Here is a 22415-nt window from a genome sequence, read left to right as displayed (position 1 = left end):
GGGCATCTTACTGCCACACATTTCTATCTTTTTGTACAGAAAAAGACTCGCTTCACCTCCCCTAAAAAAAAAAAGTGAAAGTAGCTGCTGGTAATGTTGGGTTGTGGGAGAAAGGCGGATAGGTATGTATTTTTTATTAAATTTCAAAATTTCAGTATTCTAAAATTTCTGGGTGTTGTAGCTTCATGCTACTGTCACTGTTCATGGACTGGGATTCCCAAAGCAAATGACACTTTTGCTGCTGAATTATTTTCCTACGCTTTCTGTAACATACAATGACAGCTCAGCTAAAGGTATACTGAAGCAAAAGCAGATTTGACAGGAAACCCAGGTTATGGAAAAGACTGGGACATCAGACACCTCTAGTTGTATTGCCGAATAAAGAGTATGTGTTTAAAAAAAAAAAATCCTTGGTTTTGATTAAATGTTGGTTACAAACTTCCACACAAAACACCAGTGACAGTTTCAGAAAAATAATTATAACAATGTTTCTATATAATGAGAATTCCTATTCATTCAGGAGGGGAAATAAAATACATTCCAAATGCAGAATTCTGTGCAAAATGTAGAATTTTGTTAACTTCAGCAGGATTCCTATGAACCGAAACTTAGCTAACAAATACTTCTTCTCTCTTGAATAAGGAATCTGTTGAAGGCATCAATAACGCTTTAAATTTCATCTTACATTATGAGTTCCTTTGTGTAGAAACAGAAGTGGATCCTCCAGACAAATTGGGGCTAGCAAAGGGGAAAAAGGAGTTGTATTAATCATGAAGTGAAAAAAAATTCAGATTTGCAGGCAATTCTGAACAGATAGTAAGAGATGACAGCATCAGGCTGAGCTGGGAGAGATGAGGTTGGAAGGTTTCTTTGTATCTGGGCTGGTTCATTGTGTCAGGATGCTGCTGGTAGCTAAAGTTTTCAGAAGAAGAAATATTTCACTCAGATTGTGTTTTAAATTAATGGCTATGTACACTGTGAGAGAATGAAATAGAAAAAAATAAAGGAGACATTAAAGAACTTGACTTAGAATTCTCTGGGTAATTTTTATGGTTATATATCATTTCCATGGGTTATTGTCATGATCACTAGACTGTTTGGTATTTCTGTTTCTCTAAGGCCATGGCCTTCGGGAAAAAAAATTATTGCAACTTACTCAAATAATTTTCTCCATCCCCTAGGTCCTACTTACCAGAGGAATATAAGATTTGAAAAATTTGTTCTGGTGAATTATTAGAGGAGTAGAGGCTAACAGCATCTCTGTAAAAGATGAGGACTTACTCCTTCATGACAGTTTTGCTTTGGAGCTGTATGTTTCATGTGATTCATATGATGTCGTCCCAAGAAAGGACTAACAAGCACTCACGCAGTGAAAGGATAACAGGATTGTCAGAGAATGATGGAAAAACACTGCACCGCACCAAGCGTGGTTGGATGTGGAATCAATTTTTCTTGCTGGAAGAGTACACAGGTCCAGATACGCAATACGTGGGCAAGGTAAGCCTGGTGTGTAAAGGATTACTTTAGAGGTGATACATCTAATACCCTTGGTATTTTCCCTCCTTCTCTACAGTTGTTTTGCTTTTTATAGAGCAATGTTCCAAATGTCTCATTTAAGTCAAAGCAAGCATGTCATACACCACCTGAGGCTTCCATGATTTTTCGAAGTTGTGGGAGAAATGAAGTAGTTTATTGAAAAAAAAACAGACTAAAATATCCCAATTCCTTATTACATATGCCCATGCAAGTTTTATCACTGAATCATTTCTAGTTTTCAACTGTTATACATAAATATTAGATACGTGAATAGAGAAGGTATACCTTCATTCATCTACCTCATGGCATTTGCCAATATACTGGGTTGTGTACTTCTTCAAGTGAAATATAGAATTCTATTTATTAATAATAAAATTGCTGTCTATGCATGATGACAAGTATGGATAAAGTGTTTGAGGAGAAAAAAAATCTGGTTTTCATCAGTTCTGCAATAAACTGTGATCTTAATGGCTCAAAATGCTTTCAATTTTTTGAGACCTATCTACATCAGCTGTTGCCAACAACACCTCTGAATTCCAGCTGTCTGCAGTCCTACCTTTTCTGATAACACACAGCTCAGACATTTCCAGATTTTTAGCCCTTTGTGGTGTCTCACCATCCACAGATCTACCTTGTGGTTTGATATAAATAAACAATATGGTAGAGTCCTAGAGTACACACAGCCACCACCCAGTATGACTTAGAAATTAGTATATTTATCTTAAGATACTAAGTCCATTAATGTGGACTTATAAATGTCCATTGTGTCATGCATCCACAATGCTGTCACTAGCTTGAATTGTCAGGTAGTCTTGAATTGTCTCTCACTTTCTGGTGCCTAAATACCAGGCTGAGACATTTTTAATTAAAAGACTCCAAAATTTTTTTGAACATTGCTAATATCTCTGGGTCATGGGAGGCATGATCGTCTGGAAAATATGGAAATCATCCATCTTTATTAAGAAACGAATGTCGAAGAAGCCAACCATGGTAACAATGAACATGATTCTGACCTTGTTTATACCAACAATACATCCATATAGTTCTGTTTTCAGTGAAATTAATTCTGACTTGCAGTAGTGGAAATAAGATGAGGGCAAATAATCCTATTGCTAGATCTGTTTATCAGTGTGTAGAATAGGAAGGTTTGTTGTAGGCAACGGGATCTTCAATAAATAGTGAACTAACTGCATGGAGTGATTTCTAAACAAAATTTGGTTGGAATTACCTTTTCATATTGAGTAAACTTGCAAAGAAAACAACCAATAAGGTATACAATAATATATATCTCCATAAGTGTAAGTTCTACTTACTCACAGAAATATTTTTTTGTAAAAATAAAAAGCTGTCATAGAGGAGGAGTACCAAACATGAGCTGACTGCAGTTTGAATCGCACTGTTACAGATGAATGGACTCCAAACCATCCATGCCATTCTAAACATCAAATAAATTAAGCTTACATCAGGACTGTCATCACCATCTCTCTTTCACACAAGGAATACCTACATGGTATGTTGAAACAGATGCGAACTTGCTCTGCACTTATTCCAAACTTAAAGCCATTGGACCTTATTACCATAGACCTAAGTCCAGGAAGGAAAACAAATGGCTATACAGCAGTTGGATCTGAGATGATTGATTTCTTACAACTAAGATAACATGTTGAGATTTTTCACATTTCAGTGCAAAATATTGTACAGAAGCCCTGAGGGAGAGGTCAGCATTCGGCTTCTCTAAACAGATGGAAATCACCCCAAATATTACCCTGTGTTTCAAAGAGATGGAGTTGGATTGAAGTGATAAACCCCATGTGGTTGCATTAACTTTAGAACAGTTTATGACATGACAAAATGATTATAGTTCTGTCCTCAGTGGTATAAAACCACAGTAAATCCATTTGAGTTAGTTCAAATTATCCTAGGTACACATGACATAGAGCACCAAGAGGGAGTTGCTACAAGAAGTCAACTAAGGAATTTCTTTAAAAAAAGACAAACTTTCTTGAACAATGTTATTCTGAGAAAGGCTTAAAACTCAGGTTTAGTATTCTCCTGCTCAGAGAGATGTAATTAGTAAACTGGTATGTGTGAAGAGAGAGCATTTTTATTTCAACCCACGGGGACTGGTTCATAGAAAGTATCCTTATCCAGTCCCTCTTTAATATGGATATGCACAGGCAGATGGATTACTTGTGTAGAATAATAAATGTTGTACTAAAAATTAAATAAACTGAATTAAGAAACTTATCAGGAAATAAACTTCTAAGGGATCATAGCCATAATATTAAAAGTTAGTTTTCCCTCCTCAGTTCAATTTTCAAAAAATTTTGTTCTGTTAGGTCATTGTGTGTTATATAGTTGATGCTACTTTGTTGATGTTTTATTTTCTTATTGTGGTGGGTTGACCCTGGCTGGACGCTAGGTGCCCACCAAAGCTGCTTTATCACTCCTATTCTCAGCTGAACAGGGGAGAGAAAGCATAACAAGAAGCTTGTGGGTCAAGAGGACGGAGAGATCGTTCAGCAGTTACTGTCAAGGGTAAAACAGACTCGGGGAAAAAAATGAATCTAATTTATTATGAATCAAATTAGAGTAGAGATAATAAGAACTAAAACCAAATCTTAAAACACTTTGCCCCCACCACTCCCTTCTTCCCAAGCTCAACTTCATTCCTGATTTCCTCTATCTTCTCCTGCCCCGAGCAGCACAGGGGGACAGGGAATGGCTGTTGCGGTCAGTTCATCACATGTTGTCTCTGCTGCTCCTTCCTCCTCAGCAGGAGGACTCCTCACACTCTTCCCTGCTCCAGTGTGGGGTCCCTCCCACAGGAGACGGTCCTCCATGAACTTCTCCAATGTGAGTCCTTCCCACAGGCTGCAGTTCTTAGGGAACTGCTCCAGCCTGGGTCCCCCCACGGGTGCTGTCCTTCAGGAACAGACGGCTCCAGCGTGTGTCCCCCATGTGGTCACAAGTCCTGCCAGCAACCCTGCTCCAGCCTGGGCTCCTCTACCCACGGGGCCACAAGCCCTGCCAGGAGCCCGCTCCAGTGTGGGCTTCCCATGGTGTCACAGTCTCTTTTGGGCATCCACCTGCTCTGGCGTGGAGTCCTCCCCGGGCTGCAGGTGGAGATCTGCTCCACTGTGGAGCTCCATGGGCTGCAGGGGCACAGCCGGCCTCACCATGGTCTTCACCACGGGCTGCAGGGGAATCTCTGCTCCAGCCCCTGGAGCACCTCCTGCCCCCCCTTCTTCACTGACCTTGGTGTCTGCAGGGCTGTTTCTCTCACATATTCTCACTCTCTGGCTGCAATTGCTGTGTGCCCTTTTTTTTCCCTCTTCTTAACAATGTTACCCCAGAGGCGCTACCACTGTTGCTGATTGTCTCAGCCTTGGCCATTGGTGGGTCTGCCTTGGAGCCGGCTGGCATTGGCTCTGTTGGACATAGGGGAAGCTTCTAGCAGCTTCTCACATAAGACATCCATGTAGCCCTCCCCACTACCAAAACCTTGCCATGCAAACCCAATACAGTTATGAGTGCATTCTATTACTGTTAGTGGGGTAGGATCACTCGCTATGACATAAAGGGATAAAATTTATTTACTAAGAAGGGTTGGTACATGGGATGGAGGGCTATTCTGTGACATCTACACACCTCTCACTCCCACCGCTTAGCCCCTCATCCCAGTTTAGACCAGCAGTAGGGACCCAGGGGAACTGGACACTTGCTTTGACTGCTGGACTGTCCATGTCCTGGCTGGAAATCTGGCCCCTACAAGGGCATTTCTGCCTTGTGCTCAGGTCCCACTCTATGTCAGAGGTGCCAGGAAGGAGGAGATTCTCCCCCATATTTGAGGTGTTATCATCTTAAGTAGAGCTTTTTAAAATTAGATTGGCAGTAGCCAATGGCCTCGCTAGCCAAGCAGCCCCAGGACGATCTCTTTCCCCATATCTAAGACAAATAGCAGTTGTTGCTGGGGTTACTCTTACCCATCTGGTATCCTTCCTAAATATCTTCCAGGAATGGAAAGTGGTTAACAGCTCCATCATCCCTGATTTTTATTTCTTTCCTGCACATACCAGACTAGTCTAAGCACTTAGAGCTGGCAGCTGCAGCCATGGTCTCGTACATCTGAGTGGTGCTTGTTGGTCGGTTTCATGCTGTGACAAGAAGTAACTAAAAACGAGGCCTGGTGAACTTGTAAGGTAGATGAAAAACCCATCTCCACGCAAACCTGGTGCATGGTTTCCAGACTGCTAACGGGAGTAACACATTGCTAATGGACTCTGAGCAGGTAGAACAGAGCATATGTTCCAAATTACAGTTAGATAGCTTTTAGACAAAGGCAGTGGTAGTGATGATAGGTGACATAAAATGGAGGCCAGTAAGTGCATCTAATGCACTTAGCAGAAATAGAAAATATTGTCTGATGAGCAAAGTAAGTTAGCATTCTACAGGTGCCAACAGGCTTGATGGTTAGAACAATTGTAGTAAGGAAATTACTCAAAGAGGAGACCTAAATCACCAACCACCCTTCAGGGACAGGCAGGGCATATATGCAGAAAAATTGCCTTGTGAATGCAATGGGTGTCAAGGTAAATCCAGACAACTTACAGTATATCCATCACATATCTTTCTTTCCTTCTCCCAGTTGAGAGGACTCATCTGTCTCATATACTGGTGCATGTATAAAAAATAAGTGCATAGGAAGCCTTTAAATTTGTTGTCCTATTACTTGTACCTGCGACAATGCAGGAACTGCTTATTACATCCTTTGATTTCTTATCCTTTTAAATTATATTCAGGAAATGCTTAGAGAAACCAGTGGCTCCATCATGCTACGTGTTGTACAAAAAGTGCATAGGGAGGTAACTTTGTTCTGGAGAGTTTGCAGCTGAAATATGCAGTCAGGCACAGGTAAGGTAAGCAGTATCACAGAGTTCTGTTTAAAAATTTGGCGAAGAAAAAAACTGTAAAAATTTCTAAAACGTAAAAATGACCATAGTCTTTCAAAATGCCTGTTGCATAGTGTGAATGTTGAATATGTCAATGAGATCATCAATGTAAGTAATTTTCAGAGGAGGTAGTGAGGGAAACTGTAAAACTCATTCTGCCTACTAAGAATTCACAAAAAAGGAAAAGAAAAAGTGGATAACAACATATATGAGCTTCTCTCATATACATATATGAGAGAAGCTTCTTTTTAAAGGAAAAGAAACAACTGGCAATGATTTGTGAAATATGAAGGGGTTGAGAAAATAAAGCACCTGACTGTATATCACACTGTGACATTCCTTGCTCTCTGGGATCTCCCTTTCTTTCACTAGGGAGGGGCCGTAGATCCAACTTCTCAGCTGCTACTAACTTTAAGCCCAATGCAGAACCTAAGAAATTAAATCTAAAACACTGACCTATGAGAAAAGTCTACCAAATTTACTCACTTCCTAAACAAAAAAATCCAAATAGATAATAATCTAAAAAAAGGACATGCAATTTAGGAAGTATTAAAATGTTGATTGGAATGATGTTCATTAATTAAAGAAAAAGCTAATAAAATGCACAGAAGACTCTAACCAAACAGCCCTTTAGGGATAATTAGTTTTATTTTCCACAACTAATACTGATTTTATGTGTCCCCATTTCTAAGTAACTTATCTGATACCCATGGAATGGGCATTGGTTGTGTAAAATGCCAAATATCCCACCTCTTTAACTCTAGTTCTTATGAAATATCCCTAGGCGGGAAGAAATAGGCCTCATCAAAATCATCCACGTTCGAAAACGCAGTCCTTTATGCTTTGCAACAATATACTTAAGTGATTTAAAGAGATGAGAGATTTTCCTTCCTTTTAAATAACTCAGTTAAATTTTTTACATGAAAGCTAGTTTCTCCCTATATCAAAGAGGCACTTTGCTAATCAAAGGCTGCTAATCTTGATGGGCAGACAATGTGTGAAGTTTCATGCAATGCGTGTTAGACCCAATCATGAACTGTACAATAAGATGCCTGCCATATCCCAGAATTTAGAAACAATAAACAAACCACAACAACAAAACCACTTTTGTACACCACCTGCAATCTTTCTTTTTCATATTAAGGGAGGAAATACAAAATCAGATAAAAAAGAACTGACACTGCTCAAAATTAGCTGCTCAATCAATAACCACCTGTTTAATAACTTCCATAAAAATAAATGAACTAGCCTTTATATCATCAGCATCATTTAAATTTGATATAAACTGAAGAAAAATCTCTGTTCTGCCTCCAGTTAACCAGTGAGTTTGATTCATGGCATTTGCCTCTGTGTCTTATTAAGAAGTATAAAGTGAAAAGTATTCAGGAGGTGGGTTTTTTTTGTGGGGGAGAAGGTTTTTTCATTTTGTTTTGGTTTTTTGGGGTGCAGGTTACAACATATATTTAAATGCAACCATTTATTTCTTTTAGTTTGCACTTACAAATATTCAGGCTTCTACAAGTGAGGTTGCTTCCTATAGCAACCTGCCTTACCAGAAAAGAGAGAAAGATGAAAAAAATTTCATGTAAAAATTCAAGAAGACTCACTGAATTACCAACCTCACCAGATTGGCTGTTATTTAACACAAAACTTTACTCAGTTGCTCCATTATACAGTGTTTTTTCTTCCTTATTTAACGGATAGTATTTCCTTGTAAATAGAGACTGAAAATGTACTGATGCTTGGAAATATTATTTCACATTACTTTGATGCTGCCTTTGGTACACAAAAAAATCCAGAGCAGGCTCCCTCTTAATATGTGAAGCAGCAGAGAAGTCAGAAAATGGGATCAGTGAAGCCCTCACTCCATTAGTCTTATCTCAGTTCATCCATGTCCTCCCAACATGTTGCCGAGGCCTTGGCCATTCTCAGCCTCTGCTCTGAGCAATTTGGGAGGAAGCTTATGGCCCAAACAGGTGACCCACTGAGCTGGCTCTTGACAACAGTGCCAAATTCTGCAGTAACCTTAGTTTCTCCACCTTGAAACATAATGTTCTCATCTGCTGCAAAAGTATTTTTTTTATTAATTACCTAATATCACTTTCTTTATGTACTGAATTTTATCTTGATCTTGCCTTTAGAGTATGTGAGAGCACTTACTTTTTCACTTGTGCCTTTAATAAATTTATGCAATTAATCCATAAGGATCCCTTTACAGCATTTGTTAATTCCCTCTACAGAGTCAGTTTAAGAACTACCTATTCTCTAGGATGAGAGAACATACAGGTGCAATATATTTTCGTTGTTGCAAGTATGCCCTCCACTTTTCAATAGATGTATCCCACTTGCCTCATTTGCAAAAATGTTGCATTCAGTACAGCACCTAAATGCTGCTAAAACCAGCTCATTTCTTTGACATCTTTTGACTTAGTGGTATGATAAATTTCAAAAAAAGAACTGAATCATAAACAATCATATGTTGCTGACATATAATCATTTAGAAGTGTAATTCAACTGGGGTAAGATTTCATCACATTCTTAATATATTCCATCTACCATGCACTCTATTCCAAATCCATTGGAACACAGCTTTGGAAGCAGATTTAATTTTTTCATTAGAATCTCTGCTCTTAAAGTAAAATCAGTATTTTAAGATTAAAAAAAAAAGAAGAAGAAGAAAAATTAGTGGGCTCTCCTGCATCACCTTCTTTTATCTTTACCCTTCTCTCTCAGACCCCAAATTTTAACTTGTCTTTGAATGAATACTGCAGAAATAATGACACATCAAAACAGAAAGGAAAAAAGCCATATAGTCAGAAAAGATCAAAGAAATGGTAAAAAGACTCTGACAAATATTTTTAAAAATGAGAAATGGAAAGACCATTTGATTAAAAAAAATAAATTAATAAATTATCTCCACTTTTCATTCTTCAGGTAGCACATTTTTTTCAACAAATATTTGATCTAGTCTCAAGCAGCTATTTGTCTAGGCAAAAGAATCCCTAAAATAAAACTGAAATGGAGAAGTGTAAACCAAGAAAAAAAAGGTTAAATATAATGCCACAAGTCCCTGTGTCCAGCTACATGCATAACTTTTCTACAAATACAAATGAAGAGCCATAGCTTGTTTAAAAATAACTTATTTACTGAAGGCTTCCAACGTAAACCTTATTGAAAAATTGCTGGAAGCAAAATTTATTTTTTTCAAAAATTGATAAAACCCGAAGTTTTTGATAAAATTTTATTGGTACTTTTAAAAGGAAGGCTGGAGGGCCATGGGAGAAAATGATTAAAGACAAACGCTACGTCTTCCAAAAACAATAGGACTGTTATCTTTTGGAGAAATGATAGCAGCTCATTTCTGACAATGTAAATACATTTTTAATTGTTCCAAAAATAGTGAAGAGATCTAATCACATCATTCATGACCCAAGTATAAACAGTTTAAATAAAAAATATCTTGAATGTTACATTGTAATGATAGGTCTAAGCCAGAATTTTGTCAAATTTGGACATCATATTTTACAAAATAAAGAATCATTTCGGAAAACAACTGCAATGATCAGAGACCTTGAATACATGAATAACAAGAGTGCGTTGACATTGTTTGGTACAGATAGAGCAGCTGTCATGAGATCTGACAGCTTCTGTTTCTTCAACTACATAAAAGACTGCTAAAAAAATAATCTCAAGTTCTTGTCATGTTCAGGGTAAGAAGCTGGGTTCATATTGTCATAAGGTTGATTTATATTCAACATCAGGAAAAAGTTTTGTATGGCAAATACAGTCAATACAGTGAAGTACTAAGTAAAGATCACTCAGAGAGACAGAATTATCTTGATATTGGAGGTTTTCATGACAAACTAAAAAAATATGTGCCAGAAAGTCCACACTGATCCTACCTGGATGCAGGTGAGTAGTGCAGATTATCTCTTTAGGTTCCTGTCTGTTGTGTTTGCAAGGATTCTGTGTTCAAATGCTAAATGAGCTAAACTGCATGTGAAAAACAAAACTAAACCAAGAATAAAACAAAATAAATAAATTCTATTTTATTTAATAATAATATAATATTTAATAATAACATGAATAAAAGAAAACTAAACCAACGACATAAGAAATGAGGAAAAAACCAAAAGTGACAACTTCATCCATAGCATAAATACAGGCATCTGAAAAATTACCCAGCTACTTTTGAAGTTAAAGCCAATACAAGACAATTCAATAAAGGCAAACCAATAATAATTCCCCAATTCTCTTCCCTTTTCCCTCTCTCCCTCCATGGTCCTCCTCTCAGATGTGGAAAAATGATGCTCACCCAATACCCAACATAGCAGCAAAGGCTACTGTGCGGTGTGGTTTATTGCTCACTACGATGCTTGCTCTTTGTTTATCACAGCTCCCCTTCCCCAGGGATCTCCTGAGTGTGCTCAGAGCACCCGGGGGTGGGCCACGACAACAGAAATGGGGGTCTGGGGCCCACACAACGGAGGCCCTCCTTTATGGAATTTGCTGGGACTGAGGGTGTTGACAAGCTAACAAAAACCAAGGCTTAAAGTAAAAACACCTGATTTAAAGACAAAGTGGGCACGGACAATGGAGTTCTCTTCTGTCTCCAGTGGTAAATTCCAGTTGCTATTTAAAACCATTTTCATTTTAATAGAAACTGGCTTTTCTGAGCTTAAAAGCCTCACGGTCTTGGCAAGCTCCTTAAGCGAAAAGGCCTAAGCAGGTCTGTCTCAAAGATCTGGCTGGCTCAGGAACCTGCCACAATAGGAAATTGTTATTCATAGAATAGCCCTATCTTCTTATTTCAGCTTCATAGGCTGGTATTTCTTAGCCTTGCAGCTTTGGGAGAGAAGCTTTTCTCTTCCACAGCCTGTGGGAAGAGAAGATTAGACTAGTAGTAATCTGCCGACCTATCATTATCTGTCATCAGGTAATCATTTATTGTGAATGAAAAGGTAGGAGGGTGAGGAAAATGTATTTCACAAGATACTTTTCATGATGTTGTATATTTATTGCATTGATTACATTATGGGAGTGATTCTGAAGAGGGGAAGTGTTTTGACTATATTGTGGTTTACTGGTACCTGCCAGCCGGCTGACAAAAAGGGTGCGAAACGCATCAGAGCAAATCAATATGTGACTACTTAGAAAGGGCAATTTGACTGCATCAGAGGTGGTATTGTGCAACATCTTCTCTGCCGGAGAAAGGTTTATGAACAGTCACCTTGAAGACAAACAGAGGAGCTGTCAACAAGCAACTGTCAAGAACAGCAAGTCTTTTCTTCCTGTATGTGTCTGATACATCAAATCCTGTCCATTGCAGGAATCATCACATATTTCAGCCTTCTAGAAACTGAAAAATATGTTATTCTAGCCAATGTAATCAGTCAATTTAACACTGTGCTGGGTATCAATCAAAAGAGGAATCTGTGATCTCTTATCTAATAGATACACATAACTACGGTCAAATCCATGCTGCATGTATTGCCGTAGCAACACAAACACACTGGGCTAACTTCTGCTCTCTCTTATATCAATCTGTGGTCAAGAAACTCTGCTGAAATATCTCTTTTCTGTTTTCACCCAGCAGAGTGTAATAAAAAGAGTGAGAAAGTATTCCAGCCTCCACAAACATTTCAGAAGTTATAAATTCCTCCCTATCATCCTTCACATTTCAGAGACAAGTATGCCCATTTCAGATAGAAGCCATCATACCATTTTTGTCAAATTGGGCGTGTGAGGAAGTAACAATCAGGTTGATAGTATTAAATGAGCTTTAACCTTAACTGAAGAGAAATTGTTTTTATATATTCTCCATCTCCATAGAGGGAACCTAAGGAGAATTCCCCTCTGTTTAAGTTGTAGAACTCTTAATAAAATCTTACAAAGGTCTTTGGAATGGTTGATTCAGCCACAAGAATAAAGTCTTAGCCCAAACCCTGCCATAAAAATAATTGATGCTGGAAATAATTATTAATAAAATTTGATTGACTATTTCCTTTATGTACATTTTGCTTTATTTTTTCCATTTGTAAAATGTAATTGCCAATACTTATCTAATGAAGCTTTTCCTCAGAACATGTCTATGTATGAAATATTCCCACGCAGTATTAGAAAAAAAGCTCTGGAATATCATGAGAACAGCCACAAATCAGCCATTTGATTGAAAGCAGAGCTTGAAGTATTGGGTTGAATAAGATATCAAGGCACACTATGAAAAAGAGGAAAAAAACAGAACTAAATATTTAATGATTACTTACTTGGTGAGTAATGAAATTGAATGCTTGAATTTGTGATATAATTTATTGCTTTAACTTTTCCTAATGCATAAAAATAACAAACACAGAAGTATTAAGTGGGATATTGTTATACTTCTACTCAAGCATTCATAAAATGCATTTACCTAACTTAAAATTTGTGATTGCTGCCACCACCTGTAGCCCTTTTTGCCCCTTGAACTTCTAGCTGTTGCTACATATTTCTGATTAAGAGCTGAAATAGATTTAGTTTGAAAATATTGAGAACAAATTTGGTTCTTACAAAAAAGTTCTGGTTTACAACTTCCATGCAGCTTAAGTGGAATTAACACTACTATATCACACTGTTAAAAATGTTGCAACTACTGATGCAAGCTTTAAAAATGGTGTTTTTCTGATAGTTCAGTCTTACAGAGACTGTGGAAGTAAGCATATTTTTCTTTTTAATAAGCACTTGTGATGAATAAACACTGTCAAATACCAGGAGGTAACAGAACATTGAATGTTCAAATATAACTGTGTCAGGTAGCTGACTGATAGGACTGAATTAACAAACGAAAAGTTAAATATAGAAAGTATTTGCTTACCTTGTCTCTCTACCACTGCAGCGTTTGCATTTAAAAGTGCTGAGACTAAAAATCATTCAAATCAATATTTTTTAAAAAAATGGAAAAAGTTACTGTATGTCCTGTGTAACACAAGTGACTAAAAGAACTAACCATGTATATTTATCTTTAATTTTAAACCTATATTAATTAGATATAAACAAATGGTGTGAAGGATAAAATGAATGTAAAGAGGAATTTGGCATGGAAACAAGTATTCCTGTATATATCATTGCTGAAGTAAATGGAAGTGGGGTTGTTGCAAGAAAGCAAAATAAATCATTAAAGTTTTTTTTTATCTGTCTCTCTAAGTTTCACAGAACATGAAAATATATTCATCTCTGTACAGGCTAGTAATTGTAACGAAGAAGACGTCACAGTCTGATTCCCACCCATTCCATATGAAAGATTTAGAATCACATGCAGAAAGGAATGAAGTGAAGGGCAAAATGTGAATCTATCACAGAATAAATTCTTTAGTCCTTCAAAAATACTGTTAATGGAGGGAAACAGGAATGATCCATTCTCTTTTCATTCTATTAGAGGTACTGCAATTAACTGTCTTTGTACTTCAGGTGGCTAAATCCCGTCTAGCTTCAAAGAGTGTAAAAGAAAAAGAAACAACAAAAAACCCCATAGTTGAAAATCATTTTATGCTTCTAAAAAGCTATGAGAATATATATGTATGTATATATATAACATTGTTTTCTCTTCAGGATAAAGAAAAGATTTATGTTGACCTCTGAGGAAGATTAAAGAGAAAAGGATAAATAAAATCTTATAATGATGATGCTATGATTATTAATAATAATTTCCACTTCCATAAGTATCATTCAGTGAAATGTATTGAAGTATTTTATATTAAATGAACAGTACCTATGGTAAGACAGGCAATGACATAATATCCATTCTTCTGAGGAGAAAACTGCAGCAGAGTTGCTGAAACAGTGATTTGAGGTCACAGAGCCAGTCAATGTCAACAGTTAGATGCAGAACTGAAGAGCCACGGCACAGGGACAAATTCAGCATAATGGCAAGGCCATTATCTATTTGATGAGATCGAGGCAGAAATGTCAGCACACATCAAGAACGAAAGCCATTTGAAAAAAGAGCAGCCCCGATTCCTCATTTCGAATATTAGCAAAATCTCAAATCCTATCTTAAAATCTATCTCCAAATGGTCAACAAGACCATGGTCAACATTTTACTCTAGATGAAGTCATATGATAATTAACAAAAATATCAGGTTTACTTTGTGTGCTTTGTGTTTCTCCAAAGCATAGAGTAATTCTTCAGACAAAACCAGATTTCAGTAAAGGATGTAAACAGCATTGAAGCATCCAATTTCCCCCAAAAATCTTCTTTTTTTCATAAAGTTAATACAAAGTTAACATTGATACATTTAGATTTTTATTTGCTTTAACCAGATGCAGATGCTTTGAATATCCATGCTGTTAAACTAATATTACTTTAACTCATCCTTTATGCGCTTCATGCTGAGCTTCTTTTTCATTAATATTTGCTCTGAGAATCTAAAAAAATTTTTTTTTAAATCCCTCTTAAATAACTCCTGCATTGTCTAATGTTTTCATATTAATCTCACTTCATCTGATCAGCTTGCAGATTCAACTATTAAATTCAACGTACCCTTGATGAAGCAACACTGTTGGTCTGCAGGACTTTATGCTTGGTTTGGGCCTTATGCTTTGGGTTCTCTAGGCACTCTCCCTCTTTCATGGGGTTTCCATCTGAAGCCTAAGGCAGCCTTATCCTGGCTCTTCTCTAAGCTACAGTCTTCATACTTAATCAGACAGGTACAATCAGCCGGCGTTTTATGTGGAACCTGAAGCCCATCTCAGGCCCTCTCCAAATGGCATTACACATATCAGATTCTGTTGTGCCAGGAAACTAATTAAGTTGTTTTGATAACTATTCCAGCCATGGCCTTGTCTTTGCCATCATTGCAGTGATGACCTTCCAAAGATGTTTTTTTGAAACAAGATTTAAAAGAAACATACAAAAAGGTAATACAAATTTTGATAAATATAAAATCAATGACAAATAAGAAAAAGAAAAAAAATGACCCTAAATATTTCTTTCCTAACTGCTGGTTTTCAGCATATTCCTCTTGAAACAATAGCTTCACTTAGGAAGCTACATTATCAAAACACAGATTCAAGGCTTGTTACTTATTATGCCCCGTCCCGATTTCAAACCTTATGCTTTGATATACCTACATTTAAGAATCTGTTTCTCAGATTTTACCAAGAGCTGGGCATGCACCTATGTGTCTTGGAGCAGGCACAGGGCAGGGAATAGCACTCACAGAGGAAGGCACAAGATGGATAACTCCACAGTACAGTATAATACTTTAATTTAGCCTGAGTTTTTCTTTTTTGTTTGGCTAACTCTGCCAATAAATAGGCACTAGCAAAGGACCTTAGTGATGCTTTAAGTGAAACAATGACTGTATATGCCTTCCACTACTGTTTATTTGAAAGTTTAGTTTTAGATAAACATTTAAGGTATTTAAAGTATCACCATTTAACAACCACATTCTGAAATGAGTATTGAGGAATGAATGATTTTTTCTTTTGGGCCGTGTACAGTGTCCACAAACTATTTATTTTATCCATTTACAAAGCTGGATCTTAGGAAATATACATCTTTTGAAATTGTGATTTGAAGCTTTGTGATAGGGATCATCATGAATCAATAAGCATGGAACTCAAAATCATCACTTTTTAGGTTTGAAATGCATTCATGAAAAAGTAAATATGTTTTAAAAATAGTGAATAACTTAAAATATTTTGAAAATTTCTGGAAACAACACATAGTTGAGCAGCTTAGGAAAAATGCACATTTTGGAATCTGCTTCCTTTGAGTCAGCAGGCCTACAGTCTGGTTTTGTTTGTTTGGTGCTGCAAATCTGGAAGCCTATTTACATATTTTAGGCCAAAAAAGACTCTTTGATCATATTGCCTCACATTTTGACATCCTACTCTATTTCTCTTGCATTATGCTGTATGACTTTCTGAAAAACATTCAGTCTTGATCTGTAGACATCCGTCTACAAGTATACATGCATATATGTATACACACAGATAAAATTGTGACTAAAAGTAGTAAAACACTCCTGTTATTGGTGTATTCTTCAGATCATTGTAGATGACCCACAACTGGAAACAGTATAACATTGGTCAGTTCAGTATAACTTCAATCAATGCAGTACTTGTCCAAAGTTAGGGCAACGCGTAACTAGACAAGTTGAGGGACATCAGATTCATGAAACAAAACAAAGCGACACACTCCACGGGCCCCTCTAACATGCCTGTTCTAATCTGACAGATGTAGATGCTGGGGCTGGGGATCAGGCAATGCAAAAAAAGCAAAAATTACAGTGTACAGACTTGCATGCTCTCTCAAACCAGCCTCTGAGATAAAGAGTCTCTCCTTCGGCGAGACAAACCGTTGGTCTCCCCTACTAGAGTATTTCTTATATGCTTATTAGTGTAGAGCTGAGCCCAGATCCATTAGAGGGTAAGGGATAATCTGTATGAAGAACGTATGTTGGTTCCAGGGCCAGAGCTTTTACTCCTGCCTATCTCTGTGCACATCTTTTGGAAACTACAGTGTGTTTTGAGTGACTCTGAAACAGCAAGAGGTATCACATACATGGGCAGATTTCACTCAAGTTTCTGGTGAGAGAAAAATCTATGAGGCAAAATATCCTTCCTTTTTGTGAAGCCTTTAAAATAATGATGGATTTACCAACTGTTCCAGGGATTGATTAAAGTGACAGTGCTTGATATTATGATGTGATAATTTCTGACCTGTGGACGTAGTTGGTGGCTATAGTCACTCCCTGTAAAGCTGTATCTCATGTTATAGAACAGCCAAATGACAGTGTATGGCAAACCATAAAAAAACAGTTTGGCTCTTTTCATCAGGCTGAAAATCTGCAACCCAGCTGTTGATTTGGAGAATAGAGAGGAAAGCAAACAAAGAAATTCTATGGGCTCTGAAATCCAATTCTTTGTGCAGAAGTAAAAATGCAACCACTTTTCCAGATTTGACTACAACCTAGCATATAGGGAACAGGAGATGTAGAAGGTATTCAGGGGAAGGAGGCACTTGAGAAAACAGCTCTGGTTTCCAGGACTGCCCCCCCAGGTATGAGGAGATGTACATGGAGGGAATGAATTTATCCATATTGTGTTTGTATCAGCAAAACCAAAAGACTACTAAGAATTCTGATGAACCCTTCCTGAATGAAAACCACTTTTACTCTTACCTACTAAGTCAAAATCAGCACCTGCAGCTGATGTCAGCAGTGTTTTTCACAATATCATTCTCTAGAGAATTTGTAACAATAGAGAGCTGAACACAAGAACCAGATGCTGAAAAAGAGAAGATAAGAAAAGTAAATGTCATTTGCCTCCTTTAATATACAGTCACTTAGGTTACCATCACACACAGAGTTTGATTGTGTAATTAAGACGTTTGTGCTGATGTCACAAATTCAAGTCAGGTAATACACATTGCCATTTAGCACATACATAAAACTTTTGATTAAACACACATAAATGGAAAATTAAAGCAATGTAGATACTGCTATTGCAATGCACACTGAAGAACTACTGCAGTTATTAATATACCTTTAAAGTTTTTAATTAGCTAAAATTTTAATGATGGAGAATATTGGCTGAGCTGCTGTTGCTGTTATATCCTAGCTGCTGTAAATCTTACAAAGGTCTGAAACATACAGTGGGGGCACTGGTTAATATCTTACCTGTCACCAGCACTCAACGTATCTTCTGTGAGATTTTAGGATTGGCTGAGATGCTATATGCTTTTATTTTAAGTGCTTTTCTTGCATTTTTGATATGAATTTTTTTTTTTTTTTTTTTTTTTTTAGGTAATACTCATCCATCCTTGCTCACAAATACTGTCTTCTTTCCCACCTCTGTATGCAGGGGTAAGCTTACTTGGAGTAAGCTTAGAGTGATAATTACAGTCAAGTTTCCTGGGGTCAAATCAATTTGTGCTTTAATACATATTGGGTAGACTTGGAAAACTCAATCATTTTCTGTGCTATAGCTTCCGACTAAATAGCACAGTACAATCACCATATATAAATAGAAATTTGATGTAAATAGGCACATTGCTTTGTAAAAGTAACATACACATGAGCTTGTGTTTTCCTGTATTTTGCATATTTCTTCCCTCAGCTCAGGAGCTTTAACTAGAAACTGTGATTAAAAGATGTCTGAGGAATCCTAAAAGTACAGAAATTTTCTTTTTTTTCTTCTCATTTCAGAAAGGGTCACTTTGGACACACCTGAATATCTTGTTCCTTCCTATTACTTACTATTTATGCTTTACGGCTTTCATATTTCAGAATACATAAGCATATTTGAAAGAATCATACTAAATCTGACAGTTAATGGCACTTGGCCAAGCTGATTGTTTATGCCATGTAGAGTTTATTATGGTCTCCCTATACATTTTCCAGAGTCAATAGGTCTGGATATATTGCAACCAAAACTTAACATTTTCTAGCTGTCAAATTATTAATATAATGCTTCATTATGTTAATGTTATGGAAACGTTTTTCAATCTGAAGTTATACATGGCTTGAGCCTTTTACCTTAAGCCATAAAGGAGGCACCGTAATGAGAGGTAAACTAAAGGAAAAGACTTTGTAGTAAAGACAAAGTTGTGACTGGCATGTGGAAAGCACCTTAACTGTACCAGGAGATATGAGGCTGAATATACAGTGCTTTGGTGGGGAGGGAGAAAGTTTTCCATCTGAAGCATAAATTGCACATGAACTATAAAATAAACAGAGATGTGTTCAGACAGCTGTGTTATGGTTTAGCAAAACCTTAAATAGAAATACATTTGGTATAAAAAGGCAATACCAATGTAACTCTTGGTTCAGCTTTCATTGTCACAGGGGAAAAAAAAATCTTTGTTTTTTATAGCTTCCGAATTTCCCCTGATGACTTGTGACAACCTCAAACCAAAATACCTCGTACCATTTAAACTTTACATTTTTATTTTTATGCCTCCAGCAACTGAAAGAAAAAAAAAAAAAAGGCAAGAAAATCGTAATGTCCTCCTTTAAGAAAGTCCTTTGAATTACACACATTGAAACAAAACCTTACTCCAGCTGAAATTAACAAAAAGCATGCAATAGGCTACTGGTCCAACCATTTAAAATACATGTACAGGCATACACAAACTTACCATTAGCATTTTCAGTGTTTAGTGTAAATATAAATACAATCTAACTTTACTGGTGAAGGTTGAAAAAAATAACAGAGAAGACTGCCATAAAATAGACTCCTTAGAAATTGCTTCATGCAGCTGTAATATGGAAGAGGAATTAAGCCCTTTAGATTGTCATAGCAAATTTACAGAAATTTTGAAAATACCTTCATAATCCTATAGGATGAATTTAAAAAATACTGTAGGGACGTTAAAATATTTTAATGTAATTTGTAGGACTTTTGATCAAAGAACTCGTTACTTCTGCTTATACACAACAGTAAATAACAAGGATGAACACCCAAGTGCAATGTTGTGCAATACACAAGGCAATGTTGTTGACAGCGAACACAGGAAGAAAAGTAACACACCATATTTTACATCTAACCTGTGGGACCCAGAACTGCTTCCCCATGCCAAGAAAAGACTCAGTTTTACATCTTCCTCCCATTCTTCCCTGTCCTGATTTGAGGAGAGCAAATACAAATAGCTGAGATAGATAGGAGCCTTTGTTCTCTCTAATATGGGACCAAGATGTTAAGAGAGTTTGGAGATCCAGGCATTTGGGCCTGGGACTGGCTGGGCATGTCCATGAATTCACTTGTCCTCCAGGTATCAATCACCTGCCTATCTATGTGGTAAGTTTATGACATATCTGGGGAAAAAAAAAAAAAAAGACTTCTGACTCTAAAACTCTGTATTTGCACCCTTTGTCCCTCCCATGTACATCTCCATTCTAGCTGTGATTGCAGCTCCATGCAATCCTGGATCCTCAACATACCTTTGAAGAGGTTCTCCTGTGTTCTAGTAGTAGTTTCACCACAGCAATGTGGAGATCAGTGTGTTCTTCATCTCCCACTAAAATATGCAGATGTACCAATTTAGTGACACTAAAAAGACTTCACTTGACCAAAATATCCCCCAACATACCTTCACTTAAAAAGGAAGGAAAGAACATTGTTCACACTTTCTAGAAGGCATTTACAGGCAAATAGGTTCTGAGACAGAAGGCCATGGGATATCAGGATTTCTCTGCTGGAGACAACTGTGTGGGTGGAGGCACTGGAGGTACGATATCTGTCATAATAAACCTTTTTCTATACCGTGATACAGAGGCATACTGGAAACCGCCTAAGTTGTAAGCATTAGTACAGTACCTACCACAGTGTAAACATGGATCTACCCCGTCCTTGATGTGTCTTCGTCCTTTCTTTCCCTTCAACCTTCTCCACAAGGAAGATCATATCTTTTTTTCTGAATTTAGGCAATCAAACAAATATTTTCACTGTATTCATAACTATCTTCCTAGTCAGAACTAGCTCATCTTGCTCTTTTTTCCCCTTTTCTTCTGCTACAATAGTTGTACAGAAATAAATTGCAAATAAAATGAAATCTAAATTAAGTTTGGCAATTTCTGGCTTCTAAATGTGGAAAATTCATTCATATCACTATATAATTTGTTAACTGTGTCCATCGATTCTCTCCTCTTCAATTGATTATATGTCTGCCTGACTTTAAAAGAGTTACTCTCTCTTACAAACTGCTGAGAACCACATCAGCTGCAGAGTTTACAGGAAATTTAGTAAATTTACATTGAATTAATAAAACCCAGTACTTTTAAATGTAGACCTTTAAGGAACTCTTTTCTAAGGCAACATATTTTTAGTTTTCCTCTATGTTTTCTTTTGTCATTTCAATCATTTCCTGAACTTGAGAATTATAAGACAACTTTTCCTTCCACAGAATGCTGATATCCTCTCTACTATGTATAATAATATCAGTTTTGAGACAGTTATGATTAGCCTTAGACATACTAAGAATGCATAGTCAAATAAAATATTTCCTGAAACCAAGCAGTTATATGTTATAATCGCCATTTGCTGATAAATATTGAGGACTACAATGAGGATGAACTATAAGCCAAAGGAGCAAGGCACTTAATTTAGGGGAAATAGAATAATGCTTCATAACTCTGAGATAATCTGTTCTTTGTTTACTCATTTACTTATTGGAAATTACAGTAACAGGGACCCATGTAAATTTATGTCAAGATTTCTTTTGAAAACATCAAGATCACAATTATCACATCACATAAAAATTCAGTTTCACAGAACTGGATAGACAGGCTAATTTGAGATGCACACTTTCCCTGTGTAAATAAAGAAAAAAGATTGAGAGCGCATTTATAAATATGCCCATATTTATAAGACATACATTGTTACGGAAATAGCTAATTGTCACTCCCCAAACCATTACCAATCTCTTTGTGGATCCTCAGGAAAAGTTGTGTTGAGAATGTGTTTAGCCAGCCACACAGAAGACTATAGAAGAAGAAATATGCGTAAAAGAATATTAAGAAATCAAGATGCTAAGCAGCGCATTTTCTAAGTTATGTCTTCATTCCAATGTGTTTCAGATTAATTGATGTTGAATATTAAATGAAATGGGGATGGCATTTTTTATCGGTGTGGTCACTATATATTGAGTAATCTAATATGTTGTCCGGTTTTGGGGGGGGGTTCTGTTTTTTTGTTTGTTTGTTTTCTTTTATTCCTCTAACCTGTCAGCTCTTCATAGAAACTGCAGAAAGAACGATTTATGATATGATAAATTACACATTTGAAAAGTTCATTTTATAAATGAATATATATAATATATATATTATATAATATATAAAATACATATATTATAAATATATAACTCTAATATAATGAACGGTATGATTCTTCTGTTTTACACAACTGGTATTTTATTTCTATAAGATGCTGGATGAAGTTTTGCTTTAC

The 22415-nt window shown here is 36.7% G+C and overlaps 1 protein-coding gene across 1 annotated transcript in view; it reads left to right on the top strand.

Annotated features, from left to right (window-relative positions):
- Positions 1-1269: 1269 nt before the first annotated feature.
- Positions 1270-22415, top strand: part of LOC309417111 (cadherin-9) — a gene marked incomplete at both ends in the record, with an annotated part of 66762 nt that continues 45616 nt past the window's right edge. Inside the window, one exon of the mRNA XM_082014547.1 lies at positions 1270-1497. Within this exon, the coding sequence (XP_081870673.1) occupies positions 1270-1497 (228 nt within the window). The remainder of the gene's footprint in view (positions 1498-22415) is intronic.

Source organism: Phaethon aethereus, assembly GCF_964289735.1.
Source record: "Phaethon aethereus genome assembly, chromosome: 2".
Lineage (NCBI taxonomy): Eukaryota > Metazoa > Chordata > Aves > Phaethontiformes > Phaethontidae > Phaethon > Phaethon aethereus.
Note: the sequence above shows the minus strand (reverse complement) of the source record. Positions and strands in the feature narration are given on the sequence as shown.